At 45.2% G+C, this 19,805-nt stretch overlaps 1 protein-coding gene across 1 annotated transcript in view; it reads left to right on the top strand.

Moving 5' to 3' along the window:
• Positions 1-5,534: 5,534 nt before the first annotated feature.
• Positions 5,535-19,805, top strand: part of PLCXD2 (phosphatidylinositol specific phospholipase C X domain containing 2) — a 49,220-nt gene continuing 34,949 nt past the window's right edge. Inside the window, exon 1 of the mRNA XM_045785234.2 lies at positions 5,535-6,250. Within this exon, the coding sequence (XP_045641190.1) occupies positions 6,088-6,250 (163 nt within the window). The 5' untranslated portion in view covers positions 5,535-6,087. The remainder of the gene's footprint in view (positions 6,251-19,805) is intronic.

The raw sequence follows: 19,805 nt of genomic DNA, 5'->3' as shown, positions 1-19,805 counted from the left end.
AGAGGCTCTCAGGATCCAACACCAAGCTTTTAAAGCTGGGAGAAACCACCTTTGGCCAACTACTACTGCCATTCACTTCTGTCTCTACCAGAATCCCGGGTGGGGGCCGTGAGCCCCTGGTGGGCAGCACACCCCACCACTTCCTGTTTCTGCTCCTGCTGCTCTCTTCCCAGTTCAAGGACACGCACCTGAGCGTCGGCAGGGCATGGGCCACAATGACATGATGTCCGGCTCCAGCCCCAATCAACCAAATAACTGGATCCCCAGCTCCCTCCAAGGTGAGGTGAACCATCTGTTCACAAGGCAGTGTGCTTGGTTCCCTCCCTTTCCTAGCAGGCTCCTCAATGTCTCGAGTTCCTACGATGATGTCACTCTTCCTGGAGGTAATTGCTGCTGCTGTCATCATGTCCCCAGCACCACCCATGTTGGTGACATTTCTCCATCCTACTCTGATCCTTATCGCATCATTTTTTGGCTTGGACTGGGGAAAGAAGGTCAGGAATGACTAGGGCTAAACTCTGCTGACGTGAGACACAAAACAAAGCAGCCTACATCCCATCTTGCATTTACCTGGCTCCTCATTTCAGTCCTTCACCCTCCCACACCCTCCACCAGGAGAGAAAAAAAAATGTGAATGTGGAACTTAAAGCATCCTATCGCCTTATTCTCCTCTAGGCAACGTCCCCGGACCAAACAAGTGCCTGGATTCTGATTCTCTTTGAGATCTGTTCCTTTCCCATCTAGCACGCAGACTGGGAGGCAAGACAGCACAGGGTCTTAGATCTGGGGGCCAGAGACAGCCCCGACTGCGGTGCTATTAAATTGGTGTGTTTCCTCCGTGGTTCTTAGGGTGTCTTCAATCAAGTAAAATCCAGGCCATCTTGCCCCACCAACCTGACAGGCCCAAATGGCAAGCTCTTTGGGGTGCTTGCTCTGGGACCCGCACTGTTCATTTATGACACGATTCCAAAGACATGAACCATCTCAGACACTCCCCAAATCTGATGTAGCCTCCCAAAGAGGGCAAAGCCTGTAGTCACCTGTTGAGGAATTCAGTGGGGTCCTTGATCAAGTAATGGAAAAATTTCCAGAAAAGAAAACTAATTTGTAGATCTACTCCTAGAAACAGGTTTGGTTGTATATAACAAGAAATGGATGAACAATTTAAAGAGACTTTTAAGTGATTAAGAAATAATTTCAGGGGGCGCCTGGGTGGCACAGCGGTTAAGCGTCTGCCTTCGGCTCAGGGCGTGATCCCGGCGTTATGGGATCGAGCCCTACATCAGGCTCCTCCGCTATGAGCCTGCTTCTTCCTCTCCCACTCCCCCTGCTTGTGTTCCCTCTCTCGCTGGCTGTCTCTATCTCTGTCGGATAAATAAATAAAATCTTTAAAAAATAATAATAATTTCAGAGCTAGTCAGACTGTCCACTCGGGCCCTCAAATTCAAGGAGCGGGGTGAGAAGCGGAGATGGGAAAGAAGCACTATAATTAAGAAAGTCAATGCATTTAGTCTCTGTGTGCTGGAGCTTTCTCTTGCCTTTTTCTTGCTTAGATAACCGATTTCAGTGATTTCCTGGAAAGACTGCATTTCTCCAACCATTCTCCATTATGCCAGACTTGTCTTCCTAAAGTACAAAGTGAGTCATTTTACTCCTCTCCTCAAAAACCTGTAATGGCCTGTTTTGTCCTTAGAGGGAAAAAAAGGTTCAAACTCTTTAATATACTTTGATTATAAACAGCCTCTGTCAGGTTTACAATACGAACAGGTACCATCTAGTGGGAAGCACGGTGGTCAAGAGACTTGGAGTCACAGCTCTGCCACTAACTAGCTCCGAGATCTTGGGAGAATTGTGTCATTCCTAAGCTTTAGTGTCCTTTGTAAAATGGGAATAGTGACAGCACCTCACTCACAGGGCTCTTGTGAAGGTTCAGCGAGAATGAATGAGTCCTACTTCCCACCTACTCCTCGCACTGCCGCTCTGGTGAATTTTCTGGGTTTCCCATCTCCAACTCCCAGTCACAGCTCTGCTGCCGATGTTTTCTTCACGGCACATCCCTTTCTCACGCCAAAACCCTCTGCCCAGTTTCCACTTGCAGAAACATTTTTCAGAATTCCAGTCTGGGCTTGAATGCCTCCTCTGATAATGTGTCCCTTGGCCCTCCCCACCCCCATCAAAATGTGTACCTCTTTGTCCATCTGTACACGTCTCTATTATCCCTTCGTTCCACTTCACATCACAACGCGTAATTCAAATTTCACTCTCTTTTCTCCTGAATTATATACTAGCTGAGGTTCCTCAGATGCCTTTCACTTAACTCTTCCTCCATTCCTAGCACCTAGCAACGATTTGTACATGATAAGCACTCCATTCCATTGTAATTATTATCCCACTCCTTCTGATAGTTTAGGCCCCCAACCCTTTAGTAACTTTCATAATACAGCATGTAAGAAAATATTACCTACCCAAATCCTAAATGTTACTTTTATTTTAAAATTATTTTCCCCTAAATATCTGTGGCATCGTAGAAAAATCCCACTGATTATTAGGTTTCCATTACATTAAATGAGAGAAAAATTATTCTCTTATACTTACAGATTATTAGCTGAGATTCTTTTTTTTTAAGATTGTATTTATTTACTTTAGAGAGAGAGAGAGTGAGGGAGCACACAAGCAGGGTGAGGAGCAGAGGGAGAGAGACAAGCAGACTCCAGGCTGAGTGCAGGGACCAACATGGGGCTCCATCCCTGGGCCCTGAGATCACGACCTGAGCCACAATCAAGAGGAGGCTACTTAACTGACTGAGCCACCCAGGCGCCCCTTAGCAGGTGGGTTACCTATTAAAGATTTTTTTAAAAGATCTTATCTATTTATTTGAGAGAGAGGGAGCAAGAGAGAGAGTGCGCATGAGCAGGGACAGAGGGAGAAGGAGAAGCAGACTCCCCGCTGAGCAGGGCACCCCATGCTGGGCTAGATATCCCAGGACCCTGGGTCATGACCTGAGCCAAAGGCAGATGCTTAACCGACTGAGCCACCCAGGTGCCCCTTAGCTGAGAATCTTACCGCAAGTTTTTTTAAATTATAAAAATGATGTAAAAATAGTAAAAAACCTTGGAAAAGGAAGAGAAAAAGCAATACAAGTTCCCACCTATCAAACATGAGCCTGTTTTCTAAACCACTGTACCTGCGAGTGTGATCTGAAGCAGCATAGCTAGAAACGTAGGAATGCAGAATCTGGGCGCATCTCAGAACAATGCAACGCGAATATGATGGATTCGCACATGAACCTCAGAGAAACACTGCTCTAAGACACTCCCTAGAACCCCGCAGAGCATGTTTTACCAAGCATCTCTCTCCTTCTAACAAACATTTATTGAGCATCTGCTGTATGCCAAGTACTGTACGACATGCTGTGATTTCATCTCCAAAATTTCTTCCAGAATGACTCAAGAATATACGAAGAAGAGCGTTGCCTTCTTTTGAACTGTTTTCTTGGCGAAGTCAAGTAGTTGTGATCAAAAAAGCTGCCAATTTCGTGGCGATACAAAACCTCTAGTCTTACGTGATTCCACTTCTCGTTTTTGAGTTCTCACACAGTGACGTCTCTAAATCGAAAGTTTAATGCTTTTTTTTTTTCTTAAAGATTTATTTATTGGAGGGGAGGGGCAGAGGGAGAGAGAGTCTTAAGCAGAATCCAGGCTGAGGTTGGAGCCTGCGGCAGGGCTCGATCTCAGGACCTTGAGATCATGACCCCAAGAGTTGGACGCTTAACTGACCATGCTGCCCAGGCCCCCCTTTAATGTTTTCTTAATATGCTCACTCCTTCCATTAAGAGCTAAAAAATCAGGGGAAAAGGCACTGAAATTAACATTCCACAATAGAGCTTAAAGAACACATTTTGTTTGCCTTATCCAGCTTCCATCAAGTTTTGCATTTAGGAATTTTTTAAAAAATGTTTTAAGCTCAAGGAAAGCGCAGAAAGGTGACATTCCAGAAGTAATGTTGGGATATTCCTTTACAGAGTGATTTTTCTATGAGGAATAGAAAATGTGAACTCAGACACGCGACACAGTCTCAATATCCTGTGGCATACTAAAAAAAAAAAAAGAGCACTATATTGAAGTGCGCTTTAAACACCAGAAGATTAGAAAAATAATAATAATAAATAAACACCAGAAGATACATGATAGGCAGTGTACACTTTCTTTTTATTAACCAAGGGATAATCCTCCAGAAAAAAAACAAAAAAAACAAACAAAAAACTTCCCGTAATAATACTATGCAGCTCAAAGGGCGGAAAAGCAGACTCAAAAGATTGTTAAGAATAGCCTGGAAGAGGAAATTTTAGTCAGAGTCAAAAGGGGGCGCTATGCAGCGGGAGTTAGGTGTTCTGAAAGGTGTGTGGGGCACAGGCATTGTGGCTGTGGAGTTACCACCGAAGTGGGCCGTTGGGTGATTAGATGTCAGCCTGCAGTTTTCTCTGAGCAAAGCCTGCTGCTTGCTTTTCACAGAAGCCCCTCCTAAGTCACCCAGGAGCTGCCTGACCTGAAGCCCTCCAGGGCCCCACTATCAAGGCCCAGGGCAGGTTTTCATATTTGCCTCTGGGCCAAGATGTTTCTGTGATGATTGACATGCGAGGTTCTCAGATCATTAGAGTCCCTATAGTATACCACCATGAAAAAGTACCATTCGAAAGAGTAGGAAATATTGAAGAAAGCAGGGAAATGAGTTTGTGTGCCTACAGGCCTCTGAACTTGAGGGTGTCCTTTTAGAATGGAATTTCCAAACAGTGCGAACTGCTTTCTGAACGCCCCAGGACTTGCATTTCATCTGTGAAAAGGCCATCCTACCCGCACCCACGCTGCCCTATGGGGGTCCTTTGAAGACCAAAGGGGACAAAGAATTTAGAAGGTTTCAAATACTAGGATAATAGAAATGTAAGTGATCATTATTCCCTCCTCTGTAAGATGGGGGTAAGTGGCGTGTAAGTAAATCTTCATTATATAACGGTTGAAACAAACCATCCTAGAGGCTGTCATCCAAATATGAGATATTGCACCTTTCTCGGCCTCCTTACTCCCCCTATTTCTGCTGCCTCTGTGGTTTATTGAAAATGTAATACATTCTATGTGATTGTCATTGTGTGTGTGTGTGCGCGCGCGCTCGCGCGCGCGTGTGTAGGGGAAAGACGCAAGGAAAGAAACATCTATGGTCGTGCTCAACATCTGAGTGCTGGCTGCTTGGAAGGCCGGAGGAAAGACCGGTCGGAGGTCCCAGGCCTGCCCCCCCCCCCCCCGCCACCCCAGCAAGTGCCCCCGCCTGTCGTCCCCGCAGCGAGCCTGCCTCCCTTCACCCGGGCTGGAGTAACGGAGGGAGGGGACTGGGCGGCGTAGGGGTGGGAGCGCTCCGACCCGCAGCCCGGGAGGGCGCCGGCCAATCGGAGCGCGCTCCGCCAGCGGCCAATCACGGGCCGCGTAGCCCGGCAAATCTGCCCGGCAGTGCGGGGCGGGGCTGCCGGGAGTCCCGGTGCCGCCGGTTACACTTCTGAGCGCCTTCGGAAAGCCACAGGGCAGGGGGAGTGTGTGCTGAGAAGCCGGGGGAGGAGGAGTAGGCAGGCCCAGCTTCTGTGCCAGCCCAGTGACACACATAGAGGCATAAATCTGGCTGGTGATGTTGCGTCCGGGCGCTCACGTGTGTAGAGACCCACCGGCTTGTCTGTACGCCGTGTGGGCACCTGTCGTGTGAGTGGCTCCGGGCGTGGCTGCTCGTCGGACGCTCAGTTTCTGTAAGATTTATCTCTAGGGGCCTGCCTAACCCCGGCTCCAGGGGGGCACGTAAGAAGTTTAACGGAGCCAGGTCTGAGCAGATTAAGGGAGTGGAACAGCGGCTGGGCCGGAGAGGGTGGGGACTGCGGGTGCTGGAGGGGGTAGGGAACCACCTACTTGCCCCGTCTCCCAGGCAGAAAGGTCTTTTGGCAAGACTGGCTTGACAAAGATGGCCCTGGAATGTCTAGAGTCCGGGCAATGATGATCACTGAGTGAGTGGCACTGGGCTGAGCCTGGGCAGTTTGTTGACTGACAAAGAGGGATGCTAGCAGTTAGGAAGGTAAGGAGGAAACTCAAGATGGGAACCATCTGCTCCCCCAACCCCAGCGGGACAAAGACATCATCGGAGGTCTGCAATGCCGACTGGATGGCCTCGCTTCCCCCTCACCTCCACAACGTCCCCCTTTCCAATCTGGCAATCCCAGGTACTCTTCTATTCCTACTTGTTCCCACCGTGTTTGCTTCTGCCATTTTAGTGTTGTTATTATTAATGGATTGGGTTGCTTCTCTGTTGTGCTGAGAAAATAATTGTCAGTGACCTTACTAAACCTTTTTATTTCCAACCAAAAACTTAACACTGAAGCAGCTGCTGTAAACAGATTTAAGTACACTGCATTATTGGCAAAACGGACTCGGGAGAATGGAAGCACCATTTTTTGTTTGTTTGCGTCTTTTTGTTTTGTTTTGTTTTTACTTGGTAGCCTCATTCTAAGAATGTTACAGTCTTAATGTTGGAACCAGGCCATGTGAAGGGTGCATGTATCTGAATCACTTAAAGAAAAAAGGAGAGATCAAGAGTAATGAATAAAAAGTCATTAACAATTTTAGATCTGGATCAAAATTAAAACTGAGAAGTATTTTCGTTCTCATTTATCTGACCTTGCATGTAGGAAAAACAAACAAAGATTAGCATTAGAGAACAGGTTCAGAACCAGGACTGAGTACAAAGACACATGTTTTTGCTGTTGGAAAAGCCAGAAATAGAGAACGCAAATGCTCATCAGAAGTCACAGGCAGTCATTAGGTGTGACGAGGTGGTGTTTGAAGGTTTGTCTATATATACACAGGTGTCTGCCTGACTGATCTAGAACAGAAGCCTTGAAGAGCACTTCTGCTCCAGCCGCTGTTCCTCTCCTGGGGGTTTTATGCCTTGGTATCACTCATTAAATTTGTTAAATGTGTCCTCTTCTTTCCACTCGAAAGCTGGTTAAAGCATGGTTTGTAGGGAAGGACCTTTGGACTCCAGTGAGCTTGGTGTGCTGTGCTGGGCCAAGTCCCAGATGCCTGGACGTGAAAAGCACCCCTAGGAGCAGGGGATGGACCACTGCCAATGTTTTCCTCACCTGGAGACATAACAATTGATGTTCACCCTGGACTACCAGACAAACTCGCAAGCATCCCTGGGAGCAGTCTGATTTTTTTTGCATGACCTCATGCAACCCAGCTCTTTGCTTTCTATGCATGAGGAAGAGCAGAGCGGGCTCTGGATGCAGCCTTTTCCTCGCTTGCCTCTTCTTTTGGAGGTCTTCCAGGTTCATTGTCCTTATGGCTCTTGTTGCTTTTGAGCAAGGAGAGGGCTGCTAAATCTCTTTATAGTTACGATCACTTGTGTTTTATCAGCCATTGACTACAGTTCCTTGGGAAATGCCAGCTGGTCATGCTTCAGAACAGGTCTTTTCCAGGCTTAATTGACGCCTGTGGAGTCATCCCTGAAATGATGCACAGGCTTCTTTGAACATTAGTCATTTGTCTTCAGGCTTTCCGGTGGGATTGTTCGGTCAGGTGGCATGGCAGGTAGTGTGTGTTTGCAAACAGCATGGCATCTTAGGCAGGCCCTAAATGACTCTGTCATTCACGGCATGTCCGGGGTAGGCTGGGGCTTCCTCCTTCCTGTTGTACTTGGGACGGACGGATCAAACAGCAGCAGCTCTGCCGGTGGCTTGGCTGTGCGCTCTGACACCGTGACTCCAGAAAGGAGCTGCGCATTTGTTCTGCAATCTATAGGGTATCTCTCAGTTACTAGAATTGCCAGAGCCTGCTGCTGTGACTGGAAATGCTATGATTAGTCACCATCGAGGACATAGGAATTTGTTCACCCCACTTTGTGAAGTCTGGTCCTCCTATGCAGAAAAAAAGGAAGGAAGATAGAAAAAGAAAAAATGACCTTGACTCCTCAACATGCTGAATTCATTTCTGTGAATGTCCTTTTCCCAGCGGTAGAAGGAGCATGAGTGTATGTATGTATGAGTTCAACACTGGAATCCCATATAAGTGCTCGCCATTTACAAAAGGAACACCCCCCCCCCCCCAGTTTCCTTTCCCCTGCCTCAAGCTTAATATTCCCTAGCTAATGGCTAGCACTCAAGTTCTGCCAAGCCTTGCGGAGAAATTCTGAAATACAGAAGGCATTCAGGAAGTGGAATCCATCATCTTCCTCCCCCATTTCCCCTCCACCTCCCCCTTCGTGAGCACCTTCAGCATAATAGTTCTTAGTTACTAAGTGCTAACCTCAGCACCCACTGGCAAACAGTACCTCAAATCTCTACACTTCCAAGATAGCAACTAATATCCTCGTTTTGGAAATAAGAAAATTATTGTCCAGAGAGGTTAAGTAATTGTTTTAAGATCACACAAATAGTAAATAACATTTAAGCCCCTATCTAGCTGGCTCCAAAACCCATGCACTATCCCTGTGCCCCTCAGGGGGCCTTGGGGAGTGCAGAGCAGCTGTGTGTGGGTACTGGGGGAGGGGGTGGTAGTCTAACTAAAAACCAGTTTTCACAGTCTGTCTTCTGCGGCAAATGAAATAATTTTTAAGCCTAGGTGGTCTTTATCTGAGTGATTATATATCACTGTGAAGAGAGAAAGAGAGAGAGAGACATATATGTGTGTGTATTATATATCTGAGTAATATATATATGTATTTACATGTTTACAATTATATATATATATGGATATATATATATATATATATGTTAAGAATTGGAAGCCAGGAAATTTTAAATTCAGATTTATTGCTTAGACCTCTTCTGTGTGATGTGTATGCACATGTGTGTGCTCCTGTGTGCCAACCGACGCAGGGTGTCTGTGAGATTGTGTCAGCTCTGTCAGGATGGGGGTGGGGCGGCACTGACCTGGGAAAGGTCAGAGAAGAGGCAGGGGTTCTGGCAATAATAGTAGAACTGGGATGGAGTAAACTACGTTAGATTTGAGTGCATCTGCTGCATTTGCCCAAGTCGTGATGGGTGAGAACAGGTGTGAATGCGTACCTCCCAACAAAGCCTTGATGTGTTATTTTACTCCTGCAACTGTTAAAAACACCTGTTAATGGCCCATATCACCCAAACGTATTGAAATATCCTGGAAAAGAACCTCAGAACGAATCTCATTGCCAACCATTTAGAAGGGTTGGAAACCCTAAGGGTAAAGGATCTGGAAATTGCAAAAGTCAGATTTTTAAATTAAATCTTTAAACTCTACGAACATTTTCACTGGCGTTAGTGAAAGCATGATATTCTTTATGGACAAACGGACTGATGGAAAAAATGTTTTCTATAATGTGTATAGTTTTCAGTGAATTCTTTTTCCATATTTTAGCGTATTTCTTTTCTTGTCATTTTTTAAAAACCATGCCTTTTCCCTTTCTATTGAAGGTAAATTGTTTAGTCTGTTGGAGAGAGCCTTGAACTTAAGAAATTTGATATTGTTGATTCTAGTTGTGTGATATTGAAGAAGCATCTGAATTTCTCAGGACTTAGTTTCCTCATTTCTAATTAAGATGTTGGATTAAATGAAATATAGAGTCTTTTCCAAATTAAAAATTCTTTGATTAATTGGAAGCTTTTTTTATAAATGCCCATTCTTTGTCCAAACATGAAAAGAGATGGGAAGAATGAGTGGTTTTAGGTCTAAAAGCCCTTTCCTTTATGTTTTTTTCAAAGAAGAAATTATTTTTGGCATGTGCAAACCAGTACTCACAACTGCCAGAATGAAGCAGGGTCCTCTCACTTTAGCACCCTAAAAGGGGCTGTAGAACAATTAGTCTAAATAAGCTGACCCTGAGTACATTTTAAGAAACCTCCATGCTCAGGCCTGGGGGAGACCCAAAGATGAATCAGGCAACAACCCTAGTATAGAGGAGCTTACAATTTAGTTTTATATGCACAAATTACCTATATAGTTAAACATCATTGGGGTAAATATTAAAACAGAGATTAAAGAAGGTGTTATGGAAGCACACAGAAAGGAAAGATTCATTCCCGTTGGTTCCTACTTGTCATATTAGGAACTACTTTGTTGAAAAAATGGCATTTGACCCAAGATTTGAAGAATGGTCAAAATTTCAAGGGATGTGACTAGGCAGGCAGTCTGGGTTGGAAGGGGACTTTCCTGATGAAGTAAACCAGTTAACCTCAGGGATGGGGGTAGATGGGAAATGGTTGGAGGACTTCCTCTCCTGCCTCTCGGTAATGCTTTGTTAATACCTTTATCATAGCGCTTCTGAACACATTGTGATTTTTGGCTGTCTTCATCCACATCATCTATGAACAACTTGCACGGAGGGAGTATGTCTTATTTCTCTTTATAACCCTAGATCCCAGTACAGGTGGCAGCTTGGTCACAGGTGACGTGGATGATTGAATGAAAGGGACCCGAAGAGTAAGGATGCTGGAGAGTGGCTTGCTTGCAGCCACCATCGTGTTCGATGGTGGTTAGAGCTAAACTGAACAGATTAATTAGGTTTACCTGGCGAAAAAGCCATATGAAGTCACCTGAACATTTTCCAACCATCTCTTGTTACTTCTGCGTAGTATTCCCGTAGCTTTAGAGAAGGCTCATCACTGAGCCCCACTGGAAGTGAAAATTCTGAGGCAGGCGAAATGGTCAGGAGAGTCAGAAGCAGCATTCTGGTGTAACTTGTGCCCCAGAAACAATTCTTTCACCCTGCATCCTTTCTGTCTTCTCTCTTCCCTGGTCAGATGTGAGCTTCTCATGTTTCCTGCCTGCCCTCAGCCTCAGCCTGCTCTCATTTCTTGTTGCCCTCTTCACCTTCCTTCCACTGACCTGGCCTCTCCCTTTCCAGTGTCAACCCTCGCCCAGATGCTCCTCACTGCTCTCCAATTCCCAGACCCTTCTCTGTTCTCATCCTCCTGAGGACCATCCCCTCCTTTTTTACCTTTCTGGAATTCCATCCCTGTCCTATGCAGTTCCACCTTTGACCACTTGGTGGGTTCTGTCGCTCTTCTCACTTCCCACATGCGCCACATGCAAACGAGGAGATCACTACGGGGGCAGGACTGAGGGATGATTACTCAAATCCTGCTTTCGGAAGTTGGATTAGGTCTGGTGCATCCAGAAGAGATTTGGGGACCCAAAAGGGCATAAAATACATTGTGGAACAGGAAGTCCAAGTTGGCCCCACTTTGAGGATAGCATGAGCCATGAGTTGGCCCTAGAAAGAAACCCATCCTTCTACAGGATTTGAGGCTGTGGAAAACCAAGGACCAAGCTGAGTCTACCAGGGCTGACCCAATCAAGAAAAACAATCTCATGGAACCAAAATGGACTCTTAGGTAGGAAGATGTTTTTGTTATTGTTGTTTTTTTTCCCTCTGGGTGGTCATGGTGAGGGGGAAAAAAAGGCTATGACTTTGGTGTTCTTCTTAGTAGTTCTTTCTTCTAAGGAGGCTCATCACTTCCTTCGATTTCCCTACCAGTGCCCCCCAATCACACAAAAGCCACAAGGAATTCAGAAATCCCATGTGTCTTCGAGAGGCAGAACGAACATGGATTGATTGGTCTAGAGCATTAATTCTAGAGCCACTCTGTCTGGATTTGAACTTCAGCTCTTTCCCTTATGACTCTATGACCTTGGGCAAGTTACTTATTCTCTGTGTTACAGTGTCCTTCTCTGTAAAACAGAGATAATAAAGGCACTACGTCATTTAGTTAGTATGACAATTAAATGAATTAATTCATATAGCATGCTTGGAATCACTTCTGTCACAAAATGATGGGTCATTAAAAATTAATTATGATGAATTTATTAAAAACCTGCACCTGGAATGGACAACCAAAAAGAAGTGTAAGATCAGTCTGTACCCTCAGGTAATGTACAGTCTAGTTAAGGAGCTGACCTCCCAGTTAAGCCATGTGGCTCAGTGTTCTCTGTCTGATCGGATCAGGATAACCTGAATGGTCATCCCCTCAAGGGGGCTTAGAGTTAAGGGAAGGATACATGAAGGGTTGCCCAGGATGTGAGTACCAAGGGAGACTTAAGTGCAGTATGAGGGCCGCTGATCAAGAGAACCAGAAAATCCTCCTTAGCTACTTACGATGCCCCCCCTCCCAAATTCAGCTGTCAAACTTTGTCGTCTTCAGCCATCCAAAGCAGTTGGGGAAAATGCAACTCTCTGTGACAGGGCCCTGCTATTAACTTTGCTCCTCCCCTCCTCATTTCCCCATCACTTGCCCTCCTAACCCAGTGCTTGTGTTCCCAGCTCAAGACGAGGGATGGGACGAAATGCTTTCCTTTGAATAGATCTTTATACACACTTTATAACTCTTTCCCCAGCCATTGGAGTAGCCTCACAATCCCTCCAAACATACACATCACCCCCACGCACACACTAACACAGATACTGCCCATCGCCCAGTGCACACACTGAGCTGTGACCTCAGGAGAGCCCCGGTTTTCATGCCTGTTGCTGTCTTCCTTTGATAAAGATCTGGAAAAACGTGCCTACGGACATCTCAAATCCTAGGGGCCTGCCGCCTGCACCCACATGCACGCCGCTGTCTCAGACATGCTTCCGAAGCTGGCAGTTGGCTTCTATCACACGATTTGAGCTGACTACCCCCCCACCCCCCACCCCCGCCAGGGGACAGGTTGGCTCCAGTCTCCCCACCGGGCTCCAAGAGCTCCTAAGTACCGGCAGCCAGAAGTAACTGTTGGTGACATGCTTTGCCTTTGGGAAGAGCCTGAACCTCTTTACGAATGCTGAGTAGCCTAATTAGAGCTTCAAGCCAGGCCCGCAGAGGAGGGATTATTCATAGACAGTGTGGTAGGTGCGTGTGTGTGTGTGTGTGTGTGTGTGTGTGAAGGATTTGAACACCCGTCAAGAACCACATCAAGGTAGAGGAGCACTGTGACGCGCCGGTGTGAGGAGTTACACGCCTGAAGCCAGGGCCCTTCACCTCTCACGGCTCAGAATTGGGATTATGTTGCTGAGTGCCCTTAAGGATGAAACCGTCCCTGGGAGGATTACATTAGTAGGTGTCTAGTAGCTGCAAGAGAACATGGGTTTGGCCACAGAGGCTGGCTTTGCTCTAAGGGGACGTGTGGGTTGTGCTAACTATGAAGTGTCGGCGGTCTTCCTGGGATTCGTGGTCTACTAAGCAGCTGGAATATTCTAAGAGAATAACAGGTGGTTTGGGGGGGGGGTTTGTGGGGTTTTTTTGGTTTTTCTTTTAATTTCCAATTATTCCAGAATTATTGGCTGTAAGGTATTCTTTTTTTCCAGAGAATATTCTGTCACTATTTTTTTCCCTCTGTACAGACCTGACAATATCAAAATAAAGGAAGAACCTGGAAGCATTTGTACCCTGTATTGCTAATGTGTCGGAGCACACAGCAGTCTGCAGTAATGGTGGAACCGAACGATTCCTAGATGCTGTCAGACTGAGATGAATATTTTATGAACATGTATGATTTGAAGGCTTATATGCTGAAAGCAATATTTTTATAAGGTATAATTGAGACCAGATGAAAAAATGTCAAAGAGATAAAGGTGAAGACAGTATCCCTCCTTCCTGAACTTTGAGCTCAGGTCATTGTCGTGGCAGGAGGTGTCCATATGGATCTATGTAAAAATTATATGAGCACATTGTGTCAATTTGGCAGAAAAAAAATTACAGGTGCTTGTTTACCCCTTTTGCTCCTTTTGGTTTTCATTGCCTAGATTTAAAACAATGTTTTCATTTAAAGGAAAATCAGGTTTTCAAAGGGTACTTGTTGAGCGCCTTTTGTGCCAGGTACTGTGTTAGATGAGGTGAACGTGGAGAGAAGATTCTTCTCCCTGCTCTTCATGAAGTTACGATCTTATAAGAGAAGCTAAAATTCAAACACTCTGGAGAAGAATGCATAAGGTACTGTAACACTCAGAAAGCCAACTCCCAATTCCATTACTGGGAGGAGGCAGGAAGCCTGCTAGATTGGGTTTCAAGAGGAGATGAGCCTTGGGTTGAATCATAAAGAGCAAATAGTAAATAGCCGGGTGTTACAGGTAGAGGGAAGCCTGTCACAATGCAGAGGCACTGAGGAGGGGGGAGGAGTGAGATTAGGGTGCCTTGAGAAAACCCAAGAAGTCTGGTGTGGTCAGAACTTAGATTTCGTTTAAACAGAGATGAGATTGGGAAAGTAGGCTAATGAGTCTTCCGTGGCAGGCTAAGATTGAACTTTAAACATTACCCCAGGGCAAAAAGCAGCCATTGAAAGACTTGGTCGGGAATGGGTGAAAAGCCCCCAGAAAACTGCACAAGGGCTAAGAGAAACAAAATGGCACATCAGTTATTAGGCATGCTGAGGGGTAATAGGAGAAACTTACTGCTTCTTTCATTTCTGTTTAATACATATGTTTTGATTTCTGTTTAATACATATGTATTGATTTCCTCTCATATGCCAGGCCCTCTCCTAGACACAGTGACGATCGTTACACACAGTTCCTGCCTTCAGAGAGCTTACAATCTAGTTGGAGAAACGGACTTTTTTTTCTTAAGATTTTATTTTTTTGAGAGAGAGCGAGCATGTGAGCACAAGTGGGGAGGGGGGCAGAGGGACAAGCAGACTCCCCACTGAGCAGGGAGCCTGATATGGGGCTGATCCAGGACTTCAAGATCATGACCGAAGGCAGATGCTTTAACTGACTGAGCCACCCAGGCGCCCTGGAGAAATGGACATTTAATCAAATAGTTACATGTGATGAGTAACTGCTCTTTAAAAACAAAACAAAATAAGCAGTTATAGCACAATATACTATGCAGAATGACGGGGGAGGTAGAAGTTACTGCTGGCGGAAGCATATGGCAGGGCATCTTTAACAAGACTTGGGAGCCCAGGGAAGCCTTCCGGAGGAAGTGATGAATATACTGCAATGGGAAGGATGCATAGGAAGTAGTCCAGAGGATGAGAGTGTTCTAGGAGAGGAACTAATGTGGGTGAAAAACCTTGAGGAGAGAAAATGGCCCACTTAACAAGGAAAGTTGATCACGGTAGTTGTACTATTGGTTTTCAGGAGGGGAGGGGCAAGGAGTAAGGTGGCAAGGTACAGGGAGGCCTAGTAAGCCATGTTAAAGTCATTTAGCTTTACCTCAATGGTGGTGGGAAGGACATTAAGCAGGTGAATGACAAGGTCAGCTTTATGCTTTGGAAAGACCACTCTGGAAGCAGTCCCGGAAGTATATTGGAATTGGGAGTCCTGTAGCCAACTGGACCGGTTAGGTTGTTGGTGAGGCCATCTGAGTGGGAGGAGATGCTGACTGAGAAGGAGAGTGACAGTGTGGATGAAGGAGAAGGGAAGACACAGGAGATATATGGGAGGAAATATCGACAGGACTTGGCAATTAATTGGTGGGTGAAAATTGGGATACAGGAGAAGAAGCAGGGTTAGAGGTGGCAGAGGGAAGCAGAGTTTGGGGCACGCTGAGCTTGAGGGACCTATAGGACTTACAGAATTGGGAGAAGGGCATAGACAGCGCTCAGTGGAAACCATTTCAGAGCTCAGTCTTACTTTTCACAATTTGCCCAACCCCTGACCCTCACCCCCAGCTACTATTATATCCAATATAAGATGATTTGAGTTTGAAATCAGTGTCTTTATTCTTTTTATATATATATTTTTTAGATTTCAACTAAAATTTTACTTTGTTCAGGAACGCTGTCCAAAACTTCTGGTCCCAAATAAGTGACCCTCAGAAGCTCATCTCATGTTCGCTTGTTCTGCATGAATTCTCTCATGTGTTGTTTAATGATTTCTTCCACCGTTTTGGCAGCTTGGGGGTGGGAGTTGAGGTTAGCTCTGTGCCTATAGCACAAACCAGCTGTGAAATGGAAACATTTAGTAACTTTACCACGCCTTCAAATACCATTTACTTCACTCACTCATATCTTGAATTACACCAAAAGGCTTAATAAAAGCAGGAGAATTTTGTAGTAGAATATTTAATTTAATAATGACCTATTCTAATACCCTAAACATTTTCCTCTTTTCCCTTAAACCTTTGAATTATTCTTATTTTTGTGTTAAAAACTGGAACGTTGTTAAAGAGAATGTGATTATTTTGGAACTGAGAAGGCTTATAAGGGAATTACCAAGTATCCTTTGTGAGGTGTTACTTTACCAAAAACGATGCCATCTGTTCAGAGACAAAACAGGGTGATAATTAGCAAAATAGAGAAGGAATGTCTTATTAATGAATTACCTATGCAGTCTCTTACTTTGAGGTGGGGATCAGAGTCTACCGGACATTTGAGGAAGAGAAAGTCTTTCAAAAGAAAATAGATACCCATCCATCTGAAGAGGGCTTTAAAATGCCTCCCATAATGGAATTGAAACGCCTCTGACTCATAAATCCTAGGATGTTGGGGCCAGTTTGGAGAATATCTGGGGCAGTGGAATTTTCATGGTGCCGGGCAAGAGCCTGGGTGAGGCTCCTCAAGGCCAGAAGTGGGGGGTGTTGGGCAGACCTTGAACCAGAGAAGCTCTGCTTATATTTGTTTTACATATAAATACCTCATCTGACAACACTCCAGGTCTGAAGAGCACCATGAAAAGCTCTGATTTACTCCAGCTGTGGAGCTCATCCAGCCAGTGGGGGGTAGACCAGGAGTAGCTTTCTAGATTCCCAGGCTAATGCTGGTCCTCAGACAGTGGGATGCCTCTTGGCTTCTCAGCACATAAAAATAAATTGATCAGCTCTGCTTTCCAGTGTTCTGCCTAACCCAGTTGCTTTGTTGCATTGTGAATAATTCCAAATTCAGTAGGCACTTGATTAAAAATTAAATGGACCACATGGCCCTGTCAGATCTTGTGGGCAGTTTGACAGTTGTGATTAATACTCTACGACACACCCTATGGAAAATAATCCAGTCAGATAGATGAAGTTTATCCGTTTGGGCTGACAGGGTTTAAAGACGTTATTCTTTGGTTTGAGACTCTGCTAACTGGTCCCGGACCTCGAGCGTTGGACTCGTGCTGGCTGGATTCCGTAGACCCCAAAGATGCCTCAGCCTTTCTGCAATTGTCATCATGGAGTCACAGTCCCTACAAATGCTGTCTTTTTCCCAAGGACCTAATTCAGGTGTGTGAAATGGGAGGCCCCCAAGGAGAAGTTATTAGAATATAATTTCCACAGGTATGAGTCGCAGGGAATCTACTCTTTAGGACTTTAACTTTTGAATTGTTTGTGCGAAGTTGTATTATAGCTGCTCCTTTCTGGCTTATTTTTGTCCTGTGTGTTTTCTGACATATTCCTCTTCGTTGACCCAAATTACTCGAGCTAGAAGGACAGATGGAGATAAATGGAACTGGGGGTATCCAGGTGCTGGGGATGAGGAGATGCAGACAGTGAACTCTGCCTGTTTCAAGAAGATGGATGGACCAAAGAGAAGTTTGGGAAAGGGTCAGAGGACCTAGGCTTACCTGCCCTAGGCAGCTCTCGAACAGCTGCTGTTCAAGCAGTCATGCTTGCATTTATTCTAGATGCATGTATTCAGTGCCTACTGTATGCCAGAAACTCAGGAACTGGAGGGAGACAGGTGTGATCAGACATGCTCCCACCTCAAACACTCACAGTCACGTGTCCATGACAGATACAGAGAAAATGGCCACAAGGTGTCCCAGGTTCATCAAGTTCAAGAGGCCGTGGATGTACAAAGTGAAAAGTACTTAAATCTACTTGGTGGGGTCAGGTGAGCTCACAGACAGATGATGTGTGACCTGGGTCACAGATAGGTAATGAAAACACAAAGGCAAGGGGCAATGAGTTTGTTCCCAAGGACTGGGAGGGTTTTCTGTTTCTGTCTTCTTTTAAGCAAATCTTTTGCTATATTCAATAGCTATACACACACACACACACACACACACACACACATATAGCAATATATAGCAATATAAGGCCCACTTCTTGTATGTAACTTTGCGAATGAGTATGCTCTCAGCTCAGGCCACAGACCTATTTTAGCATGCAAAATTACAGTCTGGTCAATCCCATTTATTGTAGTATTCTTAGAGATGAAATGCCTGGTCCATAACACAAGGTGTTTTCTACAAAAACTGCCCTAAACATTTCCATCATCTAAAGACACATGTTCATTTTTATGGCTGTTCTTAATACATTTTACCTTATCTCTATTTTTAATTTTTATACACATGAGAAACAGTATAGAGAAGTAGTTCAGAGTATGGGTTCTGTTTTAACTATACCAAGGATCCAACCCTAATTACTAGTTATATGACCTTGAATAAGAAGTCTAACCTCTCTGTCCCTTCGTTTTCTCATCTGTAAAATGGAGATAATTACAGGGCCTGCTTCACAAGCACAAGGTTAGAGGAAACACGGTCTATAAATCCGCCCTCACTCTGACACCAATTGCCAGTTTTGGGGTCTTCAAGATCACCCTTAGTTTTGCTAGATAATTTGCTGGAAGGACTGGCAGAACTCACTGAAAGCTGTTATACTCACAGTTCCTATTTATTACGGCTAAAGGCTACAGGTTAAAATTGGCCAAGTGAAGAGGTTCACAAGGCAGAGACCAGGAGAGTTCCAAACGTGAAGCTTCCAGCTGTGCTGTCTCCGGAGCTGTGGGCGGTGCTGCTTTCCCGGTATTGATGGGCGGCAGTACACAAAACATACTGCTAACCGGGGAAGCTCATCTGAGCCTTGGTACCCAGAGTCCTCATGGAGGCTCCGCATGGCTGACCTCAGTATCGGGCCCCTCCAAGGCCAAGCATCTATCCACCTGACTCAAAGCCATCACCATAAATCTCATCCTTAACACGTTCTGATGTGGCCCCAAAGTCCCCAGGTAAACAAAGATACTCTTACCAGGCAAGCTATTCCAACAGCTTGAGAGATTACCTCCCAGGGCCAAGGAAAAAGACCAGCCCTCTCCTTGGGCGAGGTTAAATTCTTTACTACACAACAAAGTTCTTGAAGAATTGTGTAAGATAAAACATGCAATGTGCTTAGAATATTGCTTAGCACAAAACAAGCATAAATTTGGGATATATAGCTATGATTATTAACAATCTTTTTTGATGGCCAAATATTTATCTTGTACCCTACTAGATACTACAAGAAATCTTTAAAAATTTAACGAGATATAGTTTGTAATCTTGTTGGAGAGATACTAAGGTTCAAATGAAGCAAATGAAAGCAGAAGGCGGGTAAATGCCACAGTAAAGAAACAAGCAGACTGTGCTAGGGACCTGGGAAAGGGAGCGATTACTTGCAGGTGGGGGTTGAGAAACAGCTGCCCTGGGAAGATACCTGGGAGCTGGTCTGAGGATGGGTAGGATTATGTTATGGGGCGGAGGGCCTTCTAGACACAGTGAACCAAATGGATGAAATCGGAGATGGGAAAGCAAGGGTCATCATGGCTCCCTGTACAGGTGACGGGAGAAAGCAGTTGAAAAGGACTGGGCAGAAGGACGCAGGGCAGATCAGAGCGGTTTTCAATGTGGTGTGGAGCACTTCCTGCTTTATCTCATAGACTGTAAGGAGCCAGTGACAATTTGGGGACCAAAGAAAGCCCTGAAAGATCTGCTGTCTCTCTTTAGGACTCCAGTCTGTGCACATGCTCTTTCCTCTACTGGCACAGCCTCCCTCCCAATAGCCCCCACTTCGCTTGGCCCAATTCAACTCATCCTGCAAGAAACAGCTCACTACCATTCTGTGCATGCCTCCATTATGGGACATATT

Source organism: Ursus americanus, chromosome 4 (genome assembly GCF_024610735.1).
Source record: "Ursus americanus isolate L20-20 chromosome 4, mUrsAme1.1.p, whole genome shotgun sequence".
Taxonomy (NCBI): Eukaryota; Metazoa; Chordata; class Mammalia; order Carnivora; family Ursidae; genus Ursus; species Ursus americanus.
This window is presented reverse-complemented; position numbering and strand designations above follow the sequence as displayed.